At 39.8% G+C, this 15,098-nt stretch overlaps 1 protein-coding gene across 1 annotated transcript in view; it reads right to left on the reverse strand.

The window, feature by feature from the left end:
- Positions 1-1,066: 1,066 nt before the first annotated feature.
- LOC134541375 (potassium channel subfamily T member 2) overlaps positions 1,067-15,098 on the reverse strand; it is a 284,414-nt gene continuing 270,382 nt past the window's right edge. Inside the window, 2 exon segments of the mRNA XM_063384799.1 lie at positions 1,067-5,398; positions 7,746-7,951. Coding sequence (XP_063240869.1) covers positions 4,696-5,398; positions 7,746-7,951 — 909 coding nt within the window. The 3' untranslated portion in view covers positions 1,067-4,695.

Here is a 15,098-nt window from a genome sequence, read left to right on the forward strand (position 1 = left end):
AAAGTAATACATTGACCTTCTCTATTTAAAAGTCATATAAAATATTTTGTGTTATTTTACGTTTATGTTAGCCATGTCCAAAGTTTCACGCAAGAGCAAAAACTTCTTACAAAACCAAATTTATTAACATGCTACTTAATATGACGTGAAACACGCTATTCCTGCGAGTTTTTATGAAACTTCACTACTATATTTTTATATTCAATTTCAGAAGTATTCAATATTCGTGAATAGTTTTCATTCGATTAGGATAAAAAAATGCAGGAGCCACAGTAGCTTATTAATTAGCTAATTTTTATTTAATTTTTTTCTCTGAAGGTAATATCGTAAGTTCCTTTTAACCGTGGAAAATTTTAACTCCGCGAAGATGCATTTTTCAGAGAGCTCGCTAAGAGCACCAATAAAAGTACCAGAATATTGCGACCCTTAATGTTCATTAAATAAGCTTTCCTTCAGTTCCTAGCGACGATGGGGTGTGCTTTTTTTCCCTTACAGTGAATAGGGGGCTTGCCTACTTCCTGGCGTATCGTTGTCGCTGAAAACTTTGCATGTGTGGCTTGCGAGACATCCAAGACAGTTTTTGTATATTAGGTCAATGATATAAGTAAAACTGCCTCATATAGCTGTCTTCAAAATCGGTAGGCAAAAAAAAATGGTATGCAATTAGAGATTGCCACCTGCTATTATCTTGATGGAAGAACGTAGAGGCTATTATTAAAAATATATTTCCTACAGTGAAAAACTCTGTATCATAAAACACTAATTGAATCTAGTTTTTCAATATTTTGTAAAATACAGATTGAAAATCTAATTGGCATTTTAGTTGGGCCGTAAGTAGCTTAAATAAACTTTATTTAAATTTGCTCAAGTGATCGCATACAGAAAATTTTGGATTAGTCTCGAAAGAACCTGTATATGAATATATAGGTATCTGAGTGAACAGATTATACAAATACATCCATATTAAACAGTATATAAATTTCCTATCCTGGTATTATTGTGGTTTGAGACACAAATATATTATTTCATGTTAATGTGTATTTCATTAATTTAACATTCTTTTACTTTCAAACTTAATAAAATTAAGATAATCACACCGTTTATAGTTTCTAAAAAAAGATAAGAAAAATTTTTTGGAGTATCTTTAAATTTAATTTTAGCATACTTTCTGCCACTTATTTTAACACAGAAACATTGCTGTACTGAAAACATAAGCGTAACTCTACTTTGAACCCTGCAGAAGAAACACAGATTCATTGAAAACTTTTTAATCTCAAAATATGGGTTATGTGTAACAGTCTACTGAATAAAATATTCTTATATTTTATATTATTATAAGATATGAAAATTTTTAAGAGCGGGAAAATTTTGTGCAGCTTAAAATATAAATGATTTTCGACATTCTTAGGCAAACCTATCAGCATTCTTAAATAGTATGAAACGAGTGATTATTAAGTAACATGTTAGTTCAAGATGTGACACAATATGCACGGTTAGCTAGTTAACTTTCATTTTTTAAATTAAATGTTAATAACTAAGGAAACTTAAATGTGTAAGCAAGACTCTTGTGTATTCAAATACGACAACGAGCACTTAAAATGTCAAAGAATAACCATTTTTTTAACATAGGAATAGCCAAATCAATGAAAGGTCAACCAGTAAAGGTTTTTTGGACTACTTTTCCCCATGCTACTCTGAATTTTTGTCGTGTATTGTTTGTCATGTAGGTATGCTATGGGATCCCTTTGTATTTTATTAGTGTCTTGTACTGCAGAAAGAGACATTGACCATCTGGTATTGCAGCTAGTGTGTGTAAATTGTTTATTGTACGTTGATGTATTACTGTGTTTCATGGCTTCCCACCATGTGTAATCTCTTTCCGCAATAAAATAATTTTTGAAAACAAAAAAAAAATCCAATAAAGCCTGTGCAAATAAAACTTGCTTAGGTCACTTAAATTGAAGTGAAGTATATTATTGTAGACAAACGTTTTTTAAGAGCAACTACGTATAACATGTGGGAAGTGTCTTAAAATCTACAGCATCTATAATTCAAGTAAATATATTTGGCAACCAATATTTATTAAAATTCGTAACACGTTTTATGAGAATACACCGCTGATACAAATAACTTATAATATTATTATTTAGTAGGGCCTACGTTGTTCCCGTTCATTAGATAATACAAATATTTGGAACTTAACACAAGTTTCACTGAAAAGTAAAGTAATCATCTAGTATCACTTAATGGCTAAGCATACAATTTATCATAGTGTAGAGAACGAAAGTTAATATTGCACTACATCCTTACAAAGCTTTAAGCGTGATTTAAAAATATTATTTATTAAATGTCATTTTAAAGCGAAAATGACCCAATTTATGTTTCTGACAACATTGCGTGATGACATTGGTTCCTATTACTGTGACGAGATTATAAAAAATGCATACTTTCAATAAAATAGCAACTTCCATAGTGAAATATGTTGTGAAAAATACTTGCTCCTAAATGTTAGGAACCACACTATATTAAATTTTTTTTTGATTTAAATTACTTCACATGATTTTGCATATAAATATATTCTACACAGGATAGTTAGCAGAGTAATATATTTTCTTTAAATGTACAATATTTAATCTACTTTTGTTGGTCTTTTCCTTTGACCTCTCCAGTTATTCCAGAAAGTTAAATATATAATTGTGTGCACTTTCTAGGGTGTTTGAAACATAGGCTATACGTCGTGAACAGAGTAAAACATCATGTGACCGAGATTATTTATAATCTTCCATGCTGCTGCCCTTCGTGCCTATTGGTCCAAAGAGAAGACATAACTTGCAGGGGTTCCGGGCTTGAATACGACGCGCAAGTGTATGCGATGTCGCGTGAGATGTGGCGTAGCTGCTTGTGGTGCACGAGATGACATTGTCTCGTTCCACTGCTTTGAGATGGGGTAAGATGGGGTACATCCGCGGTAGTGTAGTTTTGAAGTTAAATTTAAAAAAAAAATGTTTTTACAATCTTAAATATCACTTAGTTAAATTTAAAAATGTTTCCTCTATTTATATTTGGGAACATTTTGTAAAATTTTATTAAATCGAACTAACATAAAGGTGAGACAAATATTCTTGATAATTTAATTTTAAATGTACCCAATCTTACCCTATGTACAGACCTGGAAATGTTTTTCAGATACATTTAAACAGTGCTAACATTAAAATCCTTCATTGTCTTTTAGGTTTCAGTAATCGGGAAACAGTTTTATAAGACACAACCAAACGTTTTCTGTGATGATGAAATTATCTCAAGACATCCGAATGGACGAATCACACTCAATCTTCTTAAGAATAAGGTCGCTCGTTACCAGGATGTAAGTCGGTGAAGAAAGTCTGAGTGAACATCAGTTCTAGTCCAATGGGAGAGGTAATGGTGGCGATAGAGACCCCACCCCATAACCCCCTAGAACTCAAAAAAGCTGTGAAGACAAAATCCTTATCCTCATTGGTTTTCATGATGATTTTTCTAAACATCAAAAATGTGTTAATCTCATTTCAAGTGCCAATTATTTTTTAACACTTTAGGACTTCCTATTTAACTAGGAGTTATTTCTCACTCTATATGATCACTATTTAGTCCATCCTGCATAACAGAACCAACGAAAGTCCCGGGCTGCTAGTTACATGCCAACAGCCCTTGCAGGATTTAGCATAAGCGAGATTAAAGGTGCGAGTTGGGAGCCACTTCATACGCCATAATGCACCGTCTCCTGCCACGCGCTTGGTGGAAGAGAGGAGGCACTTCACAGCCACATGTTGCATATAACACTGCTGGGCCTCCTTCCCCACATAGGTGACATCATAGGAGTGTCTCCCATAGGAGCAAACAAGCGCGAGAGTGCAGGCACGAGTGGGGAGCCACTTCACGTGCCAGATCCCAAAGTCTCCTGCCACTTGCTTGGTAGAAGAGAGAGCCCTGTGGGAGAAAACAAGCGCGAGTGGGGAGCCACTTCACACGCTAGACCCCAAAGTCTTATGCCTTGTTGTAAGAGAGGAGGCACTTCACAGCCACTTGTTGCATATAACACTGCTGGGCCTCCTCCCCCACATCAGGTGACATCATAGGAGTGTTCCCTGTGGGAGAAAAGCGCGAGTGGGGAGCCACTTCACACGCTAGACCCCAAAGTCTCATGCCACACCCTTGTTGTAAGAGAGGTGGCACTTCACAGACATATGTTGCATATAACACTGCTGGGCCTCCTCCCCCACATAGGTGACATCATAGGAGTGTTCCCTGTGGGAGAAAAGTGCGAGTGGGGAGCCACTTCACACGCTAGACCCCAAAGTCTCATGCCACACCCTTGTTGTAAGAGAGGTGGCACTTCACAGACATATGTTGCATATAACACTGCTGGGCCTCCTCCCCCACATCAGGTGACATCTTAGGAGTGTTCCCTGTGGGAGAAAAGTGCGAGTGGGGAGCCACTTCACACGCTAGACCCCAAAGTCTCATGCCACACCCTTGTTGTAAGAGAGGTGGCACTTCACAGACATATGTTGCATATAACACTGCTGGGCCTCCTCCCCCACATCAGGTGACATCTTAGGAGTGTTCCCTGTGGGAGAAAAGCGCGAGTGGGGAGCCACTTCACACGCTAGACCCCAAAGTCTCATGCCGCACCCTTGTTGTAAGAGAGGAGGCACTTCACAGCCACTTGTTGCGCACAACGCTGCTGAGCCTCCTCCCCCACATCAGGTGATATCATACGAGCGTCCCCTGCAGGTGCTGGGGGTCGGCCAGGGGCGTCGCCTGAGCCATCGACGACTGCTGCTGCTGCTGCTCGCAGTCACGTTCCTCAGGCAGGTCCCTGGGCTCGGGCGTCCGCGGCCGAGACGGCGACACAGGGATGCCGATGGTCTCCGCGGGCGGGGGGGAGGCTCCCTCCTCAGGAGGCGTCACCTCCAGCCCAATGCTGCCGTTGAGCGCGATCTTGATGGGGTTGGCGTAGTTGGCGGGGTGCGACGCCAGCGACACGCCGATGTCCTCCAGGCTGCTCTTCCTGCGCCCGCCGACCATGCCCTGCCGCAGCGAGTTGGACCGCCGGAGGAGGATGTCGTCGACCACGCGCAGGGAGTTGGAGCGGCTGCGGTAGCCGCACGTCGGCGCGCCTATCACCGTCGGGCTGTCGGGCAGCGACAGGGAGTTGGCCTTGGTGGTGACGAGCGGCGGCGGCCGCGGGGCCGTGTACCCGGACAGCCCCAGGCCCGAGCCCCGCCGGCTGCCTGCGCCCGATGCAGCCATCTGCTGGATCAGCTGCTGGGAGCAGAAGCTGATGTTGGACTTGCGGCGGCTGTTGTGCCGCTCGAAGGTCTTCTGCGCCGAGAAGGGGCTCGGCCTGATGAGGTAGCTGAGGAATCGTCACATCAACTAGTCATTAAATGATGTCACTCTTCGACACTCAACAGTTCAAGTCATTGAATTTTATTTTATGCCTCTGCAAAAATCTTCCGTAAAAGTAAAATGTCCTGCCAGAATACCATTGTTAAATAATCTCATAGGTAGGTTCACTAGGTGAGAAGCATACAAAAAAAGAGGATACTTTAAAGTGTAACTGACAGGAAAGAAGAAGAAAAAAACATTTTCTGATAGTTTAATTAAATATCAAGTGTTTTATGCTCTGCATAAATATTATTCGTCAAATATTAGTACATCGTATGAACAATTATAACCTAGTATTTAATTAAAGTGTATGTTAGAGAATATATAACTATTGAAACTAAATGAAGAAACAGCTGTAATATATGAACCAATTGACATCCAAATCATATTCGTAATCAAAAACTTACTTGTAACTTAAAAGTCCATTACAATAAACTGTTGTCCAAAAATTGGTTCCAGCAGGTTTTATACATATATCTGTTTTTTAAGTTTTTAATGGAAAATTATGACTTATGAAGATATTATAAGTGTAAAGTATTTAAGCACAAGCTGCAAATACTGTATTTAGCTCATGATGAAGTGATGAAATCAAACACTTCTTGAGGTTGACTAAGCTGGATAAAGACATTGAAGATTTTGTAGGTCAGTGAAAATGGTGTCAACATATATTTTCTAACCAACATGAAAATAAGGGAGTAGACTGGGAACCAGAAATGAAACCATGGGCCAGGGTCTACATCCATTTCTTCGAACCTATTCAAGGCAAGGTTTTTCAGATGTCAGTTGATAGGTACTCAGTTAACATGGCTAGATGGAGAATCGAGCCATCAGTTTCATCAGAATATGTAGTCTTTCTTTATTGATGGATTTTCAGATAATGGTTCTATCTTAAGAGTTCTTGAAATTAAAGACTTTTGCAATAAATAATGACATAAGCCACAGTTCAATCAGAGTAAATCATCCAGACTGACTAGGCAAAGTCAAGGGAGCTAGGTTATAGCGACTGACAGACAGGACTGGACAGGATATTATTTGCACTTCACACCATAACAGTCAGAAAGAAGACACCAGAATAATTACTGATTAGACATCGACTGAGAATAGCAGCGGACCATGTTTGACCAGCAGGGGGTTAGAGTGGGGATAGGAATGCAGTACAAACACCACCAGCGAATGTCAGCAGGCAGTTCCAAGTTGATGGGATAGTGTGGTTTAATGCTACAGTGGGAACGAAAATGGACTAACAATGGAAATTAAAGCAGAGGGTTACAGATAACATCGAGCAGACCTAAATATGTTACGTGGACTGATCCAACAAAGAGATAAGTGCATCTCGAGACCTTCCACGAGGGATGAACTAACATGTACAGTCAGTGTGCAGTCTACACGAAGACATAAGTTCTGATCGGGGTAGTGCTAGACAAGTTTTACTGGGGCCACCAGGCCTACACTTCAAAGTGCTGGTTGCATGTCATTTTATTGGTGACGTATCCACCAGCAGCTGCAAGCAGCAGGCGCCAGTAATATGTAGATCACCGAGGGTTTGCTGAGGATGCCGATGAAGCATGCTCAAACATTTCCAGGGGATTCGAGAAGCTCGACAGTGTAACTTGGCAAGCAAAGCGGGCATTTTCTTGTATCAACATGAACCTGACATGGTGAGACAGCAGCAAGAGAGGTTGAAAGACTATTTAACTTGAAGGGGCGAAGATTTGTCGATTGTAATGCTGCAGTGTAGTGTCCTTGATCTTGTAGCACCAGTAAATTTCAATTTTTTTTTGTATGTTAGTAATTTCGGGAGCAATCTTGCAAAGGGTTGCATGTTGTGCACTTGACTAAAGGTTGGTAATGTTACTGGACGTAAGGTGTTGTGGAACTGATCAAAGGTTGGTGTGATCGTCGTGCTTGCGTCAGTATCAACGTTGGGAATGGTTGCAACACGTTGTAGTTGTGGAGTGTACGAAAAGTACCACAGTATTTTCACAGTTATAACTATTTAAAAAAAAAAAGAAGCATTTTCCAGTAAATTCATTCACGATAGCTCCTCCTTGCTTTTGCTGCACGGTCAAAAGAAATTTTTTTTTTTGCCAGCTATTTTATAAACTTTGCGAGCTGTAAACTGTGCCAAACAGTAAGTAGGTACCTCGTTACAAAATTTGGTCTTGTCAAATGAAATGCAAGAGAGCCAATGTGACAAATTTTGCAGGAATGTCCCCTGAGAAGAATCCAAAACCAACGCGGAGTGTTGAGACCCAGTCTTCGAGGGCCAACAACGCGCTCCCCCAGGGTAGGAGGAAGGCGGCCGGGCAACTCACATGATGTCGCCTTCCTCCAGCTTCAGGTCGCAGCTGGGGTTGATGATGACGTACGACAGGCTGCTGCGCTTCTCGCTGACGTCGTCGTAGTCCGCACCCGGCAGGTTGAGGCTCTCCATGCGCGAGCGCACCAGGTTCGCGATCTCCGCGCGCTCGATCATCTGCGTGTGGTTGTCGCGGGCCTCGTCCGCCACGTTGATGGAGTACTGCGGCCCGTCCACCACACACTGACCCAGGGTGAGCCACACACGTCCACGGAGATGGGCGGTGGGGAGGTGCCACACGCCGTCACCGGGCGAGCGTCAAACATGCTCGAAACCCCGTTCTTTGATCCAGGGGCGCAACAACAGGGGGGGAGGGTATTTTGCCCCCTCCCCCCCTTCTGAAACCTTGAAATGGGGGCAAACGGGGGGGCAAAGAAAGTGCTGTTTAATCAAATTTTTAGATAGTAAAACTGCTTAAATAGCACCATTTTCCACCTTGAAATACAAATTTTTCCCGGGGGAGGTCCCCCGGGCCCCCCCCGCTTCAATAGGGGGGATCGATGATTCTTTATAAATAGGTATATTGTCCCCCTCCCCTCCTTTTGGAAATTTAGTTGTTGCGCCCCTGCTTTGATCCACGCCATGGTGAATTTTGGATTTAATGCAGTTTCTTTTTTACTGGACACACGCCATCGCAGCTTTGCACTGTCCGTCATGGAAAAATTCCGAATTAAAAAAAAAGACGGAAAACAAGGCCGTATCAGCTGATGGTCGGACAAACCGAAACAGCGGTGAAAACTAAACAGGTATCATGGACAACGCAACACAAATGACGACAGCACACGGGGGGCAAAATAAAAATTTGGGTTCTGTTTGTTTCCACACGTCAGTTCCCGAAAAGTCGCGACTGTTGTCATCGGAGACGCTGTCAGACGCTGTTGTCATCGCGTCGTCCACAATGCTTGTTCGTCTTCATCGTTGTGTTTGTGTGTTTGCAGCGTTGAGGTTTGTTGATTGTTGTCTGCCTTCATTTAATAGGTCTGGTTTGTTGTTAGCCCAATGTGTTCGCCTGTGTTGTATTATTTTTCATGGGTATTCTTGTGCTATCCGATATGTAGAGGTTGAACATTTTTTGTATGGGCTGTCGTGTGGTCCATAGCAAGGGCGTCGCCAGGGGGGGGGGGGGGGGGCAGTTGTCCCCCCCCCCTAGAGCCATAGAGATTAAAAAAAATGTAGCCAAATGCAAAAAAAAACATACTTTTCCCACAACTTGCCCTTCCCCCCCCCCCCTTGGTCCATAATAGTACTAGTTTAGTTTCATCGTTGGTTCCGTTTGTTTGACATCAGCTGATTCAGTCTTGTTTCCTATAAACTTTTTATCTTCATATTTTTTTATTAATTTTTTTCCCCGGAATTTTTCCGTGACAAACAGTGCAAAACTGCAATGGCGTATGTCCCAAACAACTGCTTTAAATCACACTTAAAAGAAACTGAAAGCTAAAATTAATACAGAGAACTATTTTTAAAGTGAAACTTACTTCACAACCGAAAGGTTGACGTCGTCAGAGTGTAAACAAAAATAGCATTAAAAAAATATGTGAGTGAATCATTCAGTACTCTTCAGATACCTATGTGTAACATCTAACCTCGGTAGGTAGCAAAATTCCCCGTGTTATCATTTTGCAAATATACTTAAATGAGAAGAATCGGACACGAAATTCAACGCAGATTTCTTTATTATTAATGCCGAGCGTGTTGAACACACGGCAATTGTGTTTTCAGATACATACATTTATTGATGCGTAACACGTGGTTTACTCACCCCCAAGCTAGAATTAGTTTTCGGAGCAGCTACGTCGACTACTGAATTTTTTGATTAGCTGACAAATTTTTTTAAAATATATAATGAAATAACTCTAATAAAAGCGAAAAAAATCTTTTGAAAAAATTCTAGACCTCAGATTTGGACCTGATTACTGACAAGTAATATTTTTGTAAGACTGCCCATCTTGTTAAAATTCACTAAACATTTAATACTTTAAAGTTTATTCATGTTTTTGTGAACCTTGGCTGGTGCCATCCGCCACAGTTGGCAGCACCGTGGTTGTTACACATTTCCGTTCCACGTGACTTCCGTCTCATTCACGGAATTACTTCCGCTAACTGCCACATACTGGTAGCCTACAACTCACGTAGTTTCGGTTCCCTACCACGTTCGTGCAACTTCGGATTTCTCTCAAAAATTGAAATTAAAAAAATCGAAGGGTTAGGTTAGGTTAGGTCAGGTCAGTCACAACATGCTTGTTTTCATTGGAAACTTCCGATTCAGCGGCTGAAGTGGCGTTAATACCAAAACGCAAAACTTCGGAAATCTTCGGAAATTCTTGCAGGGAACCGAAACTACGTGAGTTGTAGGCTTCCCGCCACATACCGAGAGCTGAGATTTTACACATCAAAAAAATGTGTGCGTTGCCACCATTCCCGTTAGAAGTGAAACTTCACAGACAGAGAGACAGGACATTTGCAGGGAACACCAATATGAGAAGAAGAAAAAAAAAGTTCAAAAGCGTTAGAGTATACAAGCATGCGGTTGAGCGTACAGCTATAGAAGTGCATAAGTCTGCAAGTGAGAAGGAATGTGAGCGCTGAGGTATGCCAGTGGGTAACCATGCAAGTGTGCAATAAAACAAACAAGTCATCGACCGCTGCCGCCACCACATTTTACCATGAAGTTACTTGCCGAAAATATAGATGGCAGCTGCAAACACTGTCATTAGAATATTTAGTGAAATGACCCAAAAACTAACAACCATCAACTGAAGTTTTCACCTCTGATGTGCACATATTAGCAAAATGATAAATAATAATCATAGCACTAGTATTAATTCTGTGTTTACAATGCAGGAATTTGCATTTAAGTATGTATACATATTAAATAAAAATTAAGAAATAACTTTAAGTTAATACCTACAAAATAAGCTAAAACAGTAAATATATCTCACAAAGTTGGTTTCAGACCTTTTGTTAACACACATTGTTTTCTTCGAAAAACGAAGACTTTTGCTGCTAATTCCTAGCAAATCTTCCCGGGATGTTAACGAGGTTAAAAAAGATATATTAGGGTAAAACAGTGGATCTGGTAACCGTACTACATCATCGCGCTGGGGTGAATCATACAATCGTGAGATAACTTACTGACCTAACACTGGCGTCACGTTTGCCAGTTTAACTCTAATATCCACGTGTCTTGAGAATACCCACACTGCCCGAATATTACCTTTTCTCCTCTTTTTTTTTTTTTTTTTTTTTTGGGTTCCAAGTTTCAATGCAGTAAGTATTTGGTAGTTTCTTAAAATATCCATGCCATAAAATGTTCTGTAATTTTAATGACATTGACCAGATCATATGCCCGTCGGAATACCAAATACAAGTGTCGATTATTACTGTAGTGTGTAATCAAATCTAAGATTCCATCGTTTCAAGACCTTTCAGTCCTTAGTTTCTTAACATAAAAACAATATGATTTAGATGCTTTTCATTAAAAAAAAACCTACAACAAAAGTGTATGTTGTGGCCTGACCGAGTTATTTCCGCAAAAGAAGGATATTGTTGATTAAAAAGGTGTTAATCATTTTCAGAGTAATAAAAAAATAACCAAAAACTTGGGTCTTAAGTTCCAGTAAATTCAATGCAGTAGATGACTTAAGCAGTTTTACCGACAGATCGTAAGTTATGATGGAATAATGCGTAAAAGTTTGAAAATCATTCATTGTTACTATTATATTAGTCCACGAATCCCGTTCTTGCTGAACAGCAGAGCGGCTAGAGAACCAAAAAAGTGGTTGTCTGTAAAGTCGGTTTACGGACGATAGTTTAACGTGACAAAGTCATAACAAAACATTGATGAAATGATTGCATACTTTTATGAATAAAATTGAATCATTTTTATTGAATTATCACTATTTTGTATGTATACAAAGAAGGAGTGAAATAAAATCTACAATTTAATTGATAAATTTACTCTTATTTGCACTCATTAATTCAAATATGTTTATTACTTCAACGAAGAGATTATTTTAACTATAACTTTTATACATGTTTGCTATTTAACTTCTTCCAATCTGTGTTATTCTGTTAAGGATAGGACGATGATAGGAAAAGTAGGAAACGAATGGGAGTGTTTCAAGTTTAATGTGCCTCGAAAAAGTCAAATCGATGGTATTTCCAATCGAGTGGAAGAGAGATAGATGTGGCGCAAGCGTACAATGAGCGTAACGGGACACAACGTAACGGGACAATGTGCGTAACGGGACACTTTTTCGTGCGTGCAGCCGGCGTTCATCGATTTATTAGAGGTCACGTCAAAAATCTAAACGCATCTCCAACATATTTCTTCAGCAATGTTGTGCTGATGTGCTGATGTGTGCATTCACGAACGTCAACTCAGCTCCTTCGTCACGGCATCATTCCACCTTACCGTTCACTACCAAAGAGCATTCGCACTAGTTTACCTTTGAAACCAGTAAGCTATAAGCAACGGTCTACTACAAATACTTCACGTTTCTCAAACCACGACCAAATTCAACTCAGTTGAGCGGAAAGCAGCTCACACAAAACAACTACCATACATTTTTAATTCAAACATAGATCGGTACTACTTGATTACCATCATTTAAAAAAAAAATACTTTCACAGGTGCAGTGGACCCTAGGCTCCAAGTATTCTCTCGACAAATGCTTAGGTGGCCAATGATTGGTGTTAAATAAAGGGGCTTAGCTAAGTTGAGGAAATCAGGGTAATAGAGCTTTACTCCTCTGAATTGAGGAATAAAATGAAATGCAGCCAAACCCCGTTAAAACGTTTCTCATGGAACTCTCAATAGTTTAGACATGTTATAAGGGGAAAAAAAAAATTATAGCGGGATAAATAAAGTTGTATTATAGATTAAGATCAAAATTACTAAAATTAATAATTTCCTGCTTCACCTGTTGCGTTAGATTATTTCGTAATTATGCAATTAATTTTCATCCAAAACAAATTCTACGGAAGCTCTTCTATATCAGCATTCTTATTGTTTCGTGGCATATTTTGATTTTGTCTCCAGATACATGTCATGTTTGATTTGCAATTTGTAAAAAAAAAAAAAAAAAAAAAAAAATCGGCTCCGATTAAAGCGAAAAAGACTTGAAATAATAGCCCAGCTTTTTAAAATTAACTAAACAGTTAATACGATAACGTTTCCCTTTGTCATTGTGAACTTTGGTTTGCGCCATCTGCCATAGATAACAGAAACGTCATCAGCAAATTCCTGTTGCAAATTTCCGTCGCATTCACACGAAATTACTCCTGTGAGCAGTGCCTCTGATCACGCGAATAAAAATCAACTGTTCAGGTCTACATAGTGATACTGAATTATTTTCTGTTATAATTGATAAGGGACATTATAGAGACATTATTTTAAAACAATTAATGAGTTTCCAAAGTTCTAAAGCAGTTAATAAAGCTAAAAAAAAAAAACGGACTTTAAGAAACCTGATAATTTTCAATCACGATTTTCTCAAAACTATGATTTTGGACTTAACCCCTTTTGGGAAGCCTTATTTTCACAGACGAGAGAGCCAAAACCCGAAGTTCCCTGAAGTTCATGCTTTTTTTCCGTATCTTTAATGTAGCTATCCTAACCAAATCAACCGTCCACAATACTTATAATGTCGCTAACCTAACCTAATTGACCATTAGTATCCTTTTATCATCCCGCGATATTTATTTACAATGAACAAAAAAAATCCGAAGATGCACGATCGGGCGTTTGGCTCTCTCGTCTGTGAATAGAAGGCTTCCCAACCCCTTTTACGCAAAAAGCACAGATATAGACATACATACTTGGACATGCCTAAAGGTGGGTTTACGATTGAAAATTAAGAATTAAGACTTAAGACTTAGTCGTGTACTTACCATATGACTCTATGTAAACTAGTGGAATAGTTTATGATTGTCGTGTGTGAATTTTGACGGGTCGTGTGCGAACCATATGATGACTTAAGACTTAACAGAAATGGTTATATTTTATATTTTTCGTTAAGACTTAAGGGAAGCGACCAATCACAACAAACCGGAACCTTTCAACCGGAAGTTTATGTCTTATTATTGGACCGAGCGAGGCAGTATTTTGGGTTAGAATTCGTATATTTGTCATTTGTAATAATCATCCATTTCGAAAAATAGATATCCCATTTGTCAATAACCTATTTCAAACCTGCTTCTCCGTTTCGAACAATGGCCGACCATGTGTTTTGTGCTGTGATTGGTTAGAATTAACGACTTCTATGTCAATCATAAACTGGAAAATGTAGTTTTGACTTGATCGTGTGCTCGATGTTAAGTTATAATTCTTAAGGAAATCAATCGTAAACCCAGCTTAAAGAAGTGTGAGAAATTGAAAGACTGGAACTATTTTCTTCGGCGCTTGGCGGCGGCGCCGGCTAAGCCGCGGACAGGTGGTGAAGAAGTCACTCTTGGCTCGGGCGGTAGCGAAGCAAGAGCTCGCGTAAAAAAACGTCATGCAAAATATTAACGACATGACGTGTGTAAGTCCGGGTGTGCTATACGTTTGACCGGGTATTTAACGTAAGGCTGGTGCTTATTGAAAAAGTGTCGCCGTGAAACTTTTAAAGACGTAATACCTATATTTGTCGGTAAAATGCACCGCGCGGCAAAATTGCAAGTGGTGTGTAAATTTACGCTGAATTCGTGAGCGGGGCTGCAGTTCGTGGATTGTAGCACCAAGTTCTCGTGACACGTCAAGCCAGTAGGTGTTTCTGCTGCTACGAGGAACTTCTCCGTAGCTGCCAGGCAACCGGGTGCTTGGAGCCTGCAGTGGTAAAATTGCGTGTCGCAATTATACGCCCTCACGCATCACCGGCGCGGCGGACAGCGACTTGCCTGTAAGTAACCAGCTGGTAGCACTTTAGTGACGGTGATTTCAAGAAATAACATTACGTGTTGCACGTGATTTAACGATGACCGGTGCGTCACTACATTCGGAAACGAGAAGTCCTCGCTGCAAACTTCTGTGGAACATACTGTATATAAATTTTTTGCAAGTTACAATTTTTTTTTTAAAGTTGCGTTTAATTTTTTTTTTGTTATGTAGGCTGCCCCAACGAGACTAAGTCGGAACGTTTTAAAGGAGTAGTAGGAAAACGACGTCAAACATAATTATTGTAAAAAAATATATTCTTTTAAAATAAAAAATTGGGTTTAATTTTTTTAATTTTTTTTTTTTGTAATTTCACATGTTTTCAATATTAATGTATGCAAGTTGAAAACTTTAATACTTATGTTCGGTGGTATTTTCTTGTATGCCGAA

Source organism: Bacillus rossius, chromosome 18 (genome assembly GCF_032445375.1).
Source record: "Bacillus rossius redtenbacheri isolate Brsri chromosome 18, Brsri_v3, whole genome shotgun sequence".
NCBI lineage: Eukaryota > Metazoa > Arthropoda > Insecta > Phasmatodea > Bacillidae > Bacillus > Bacillus rossius.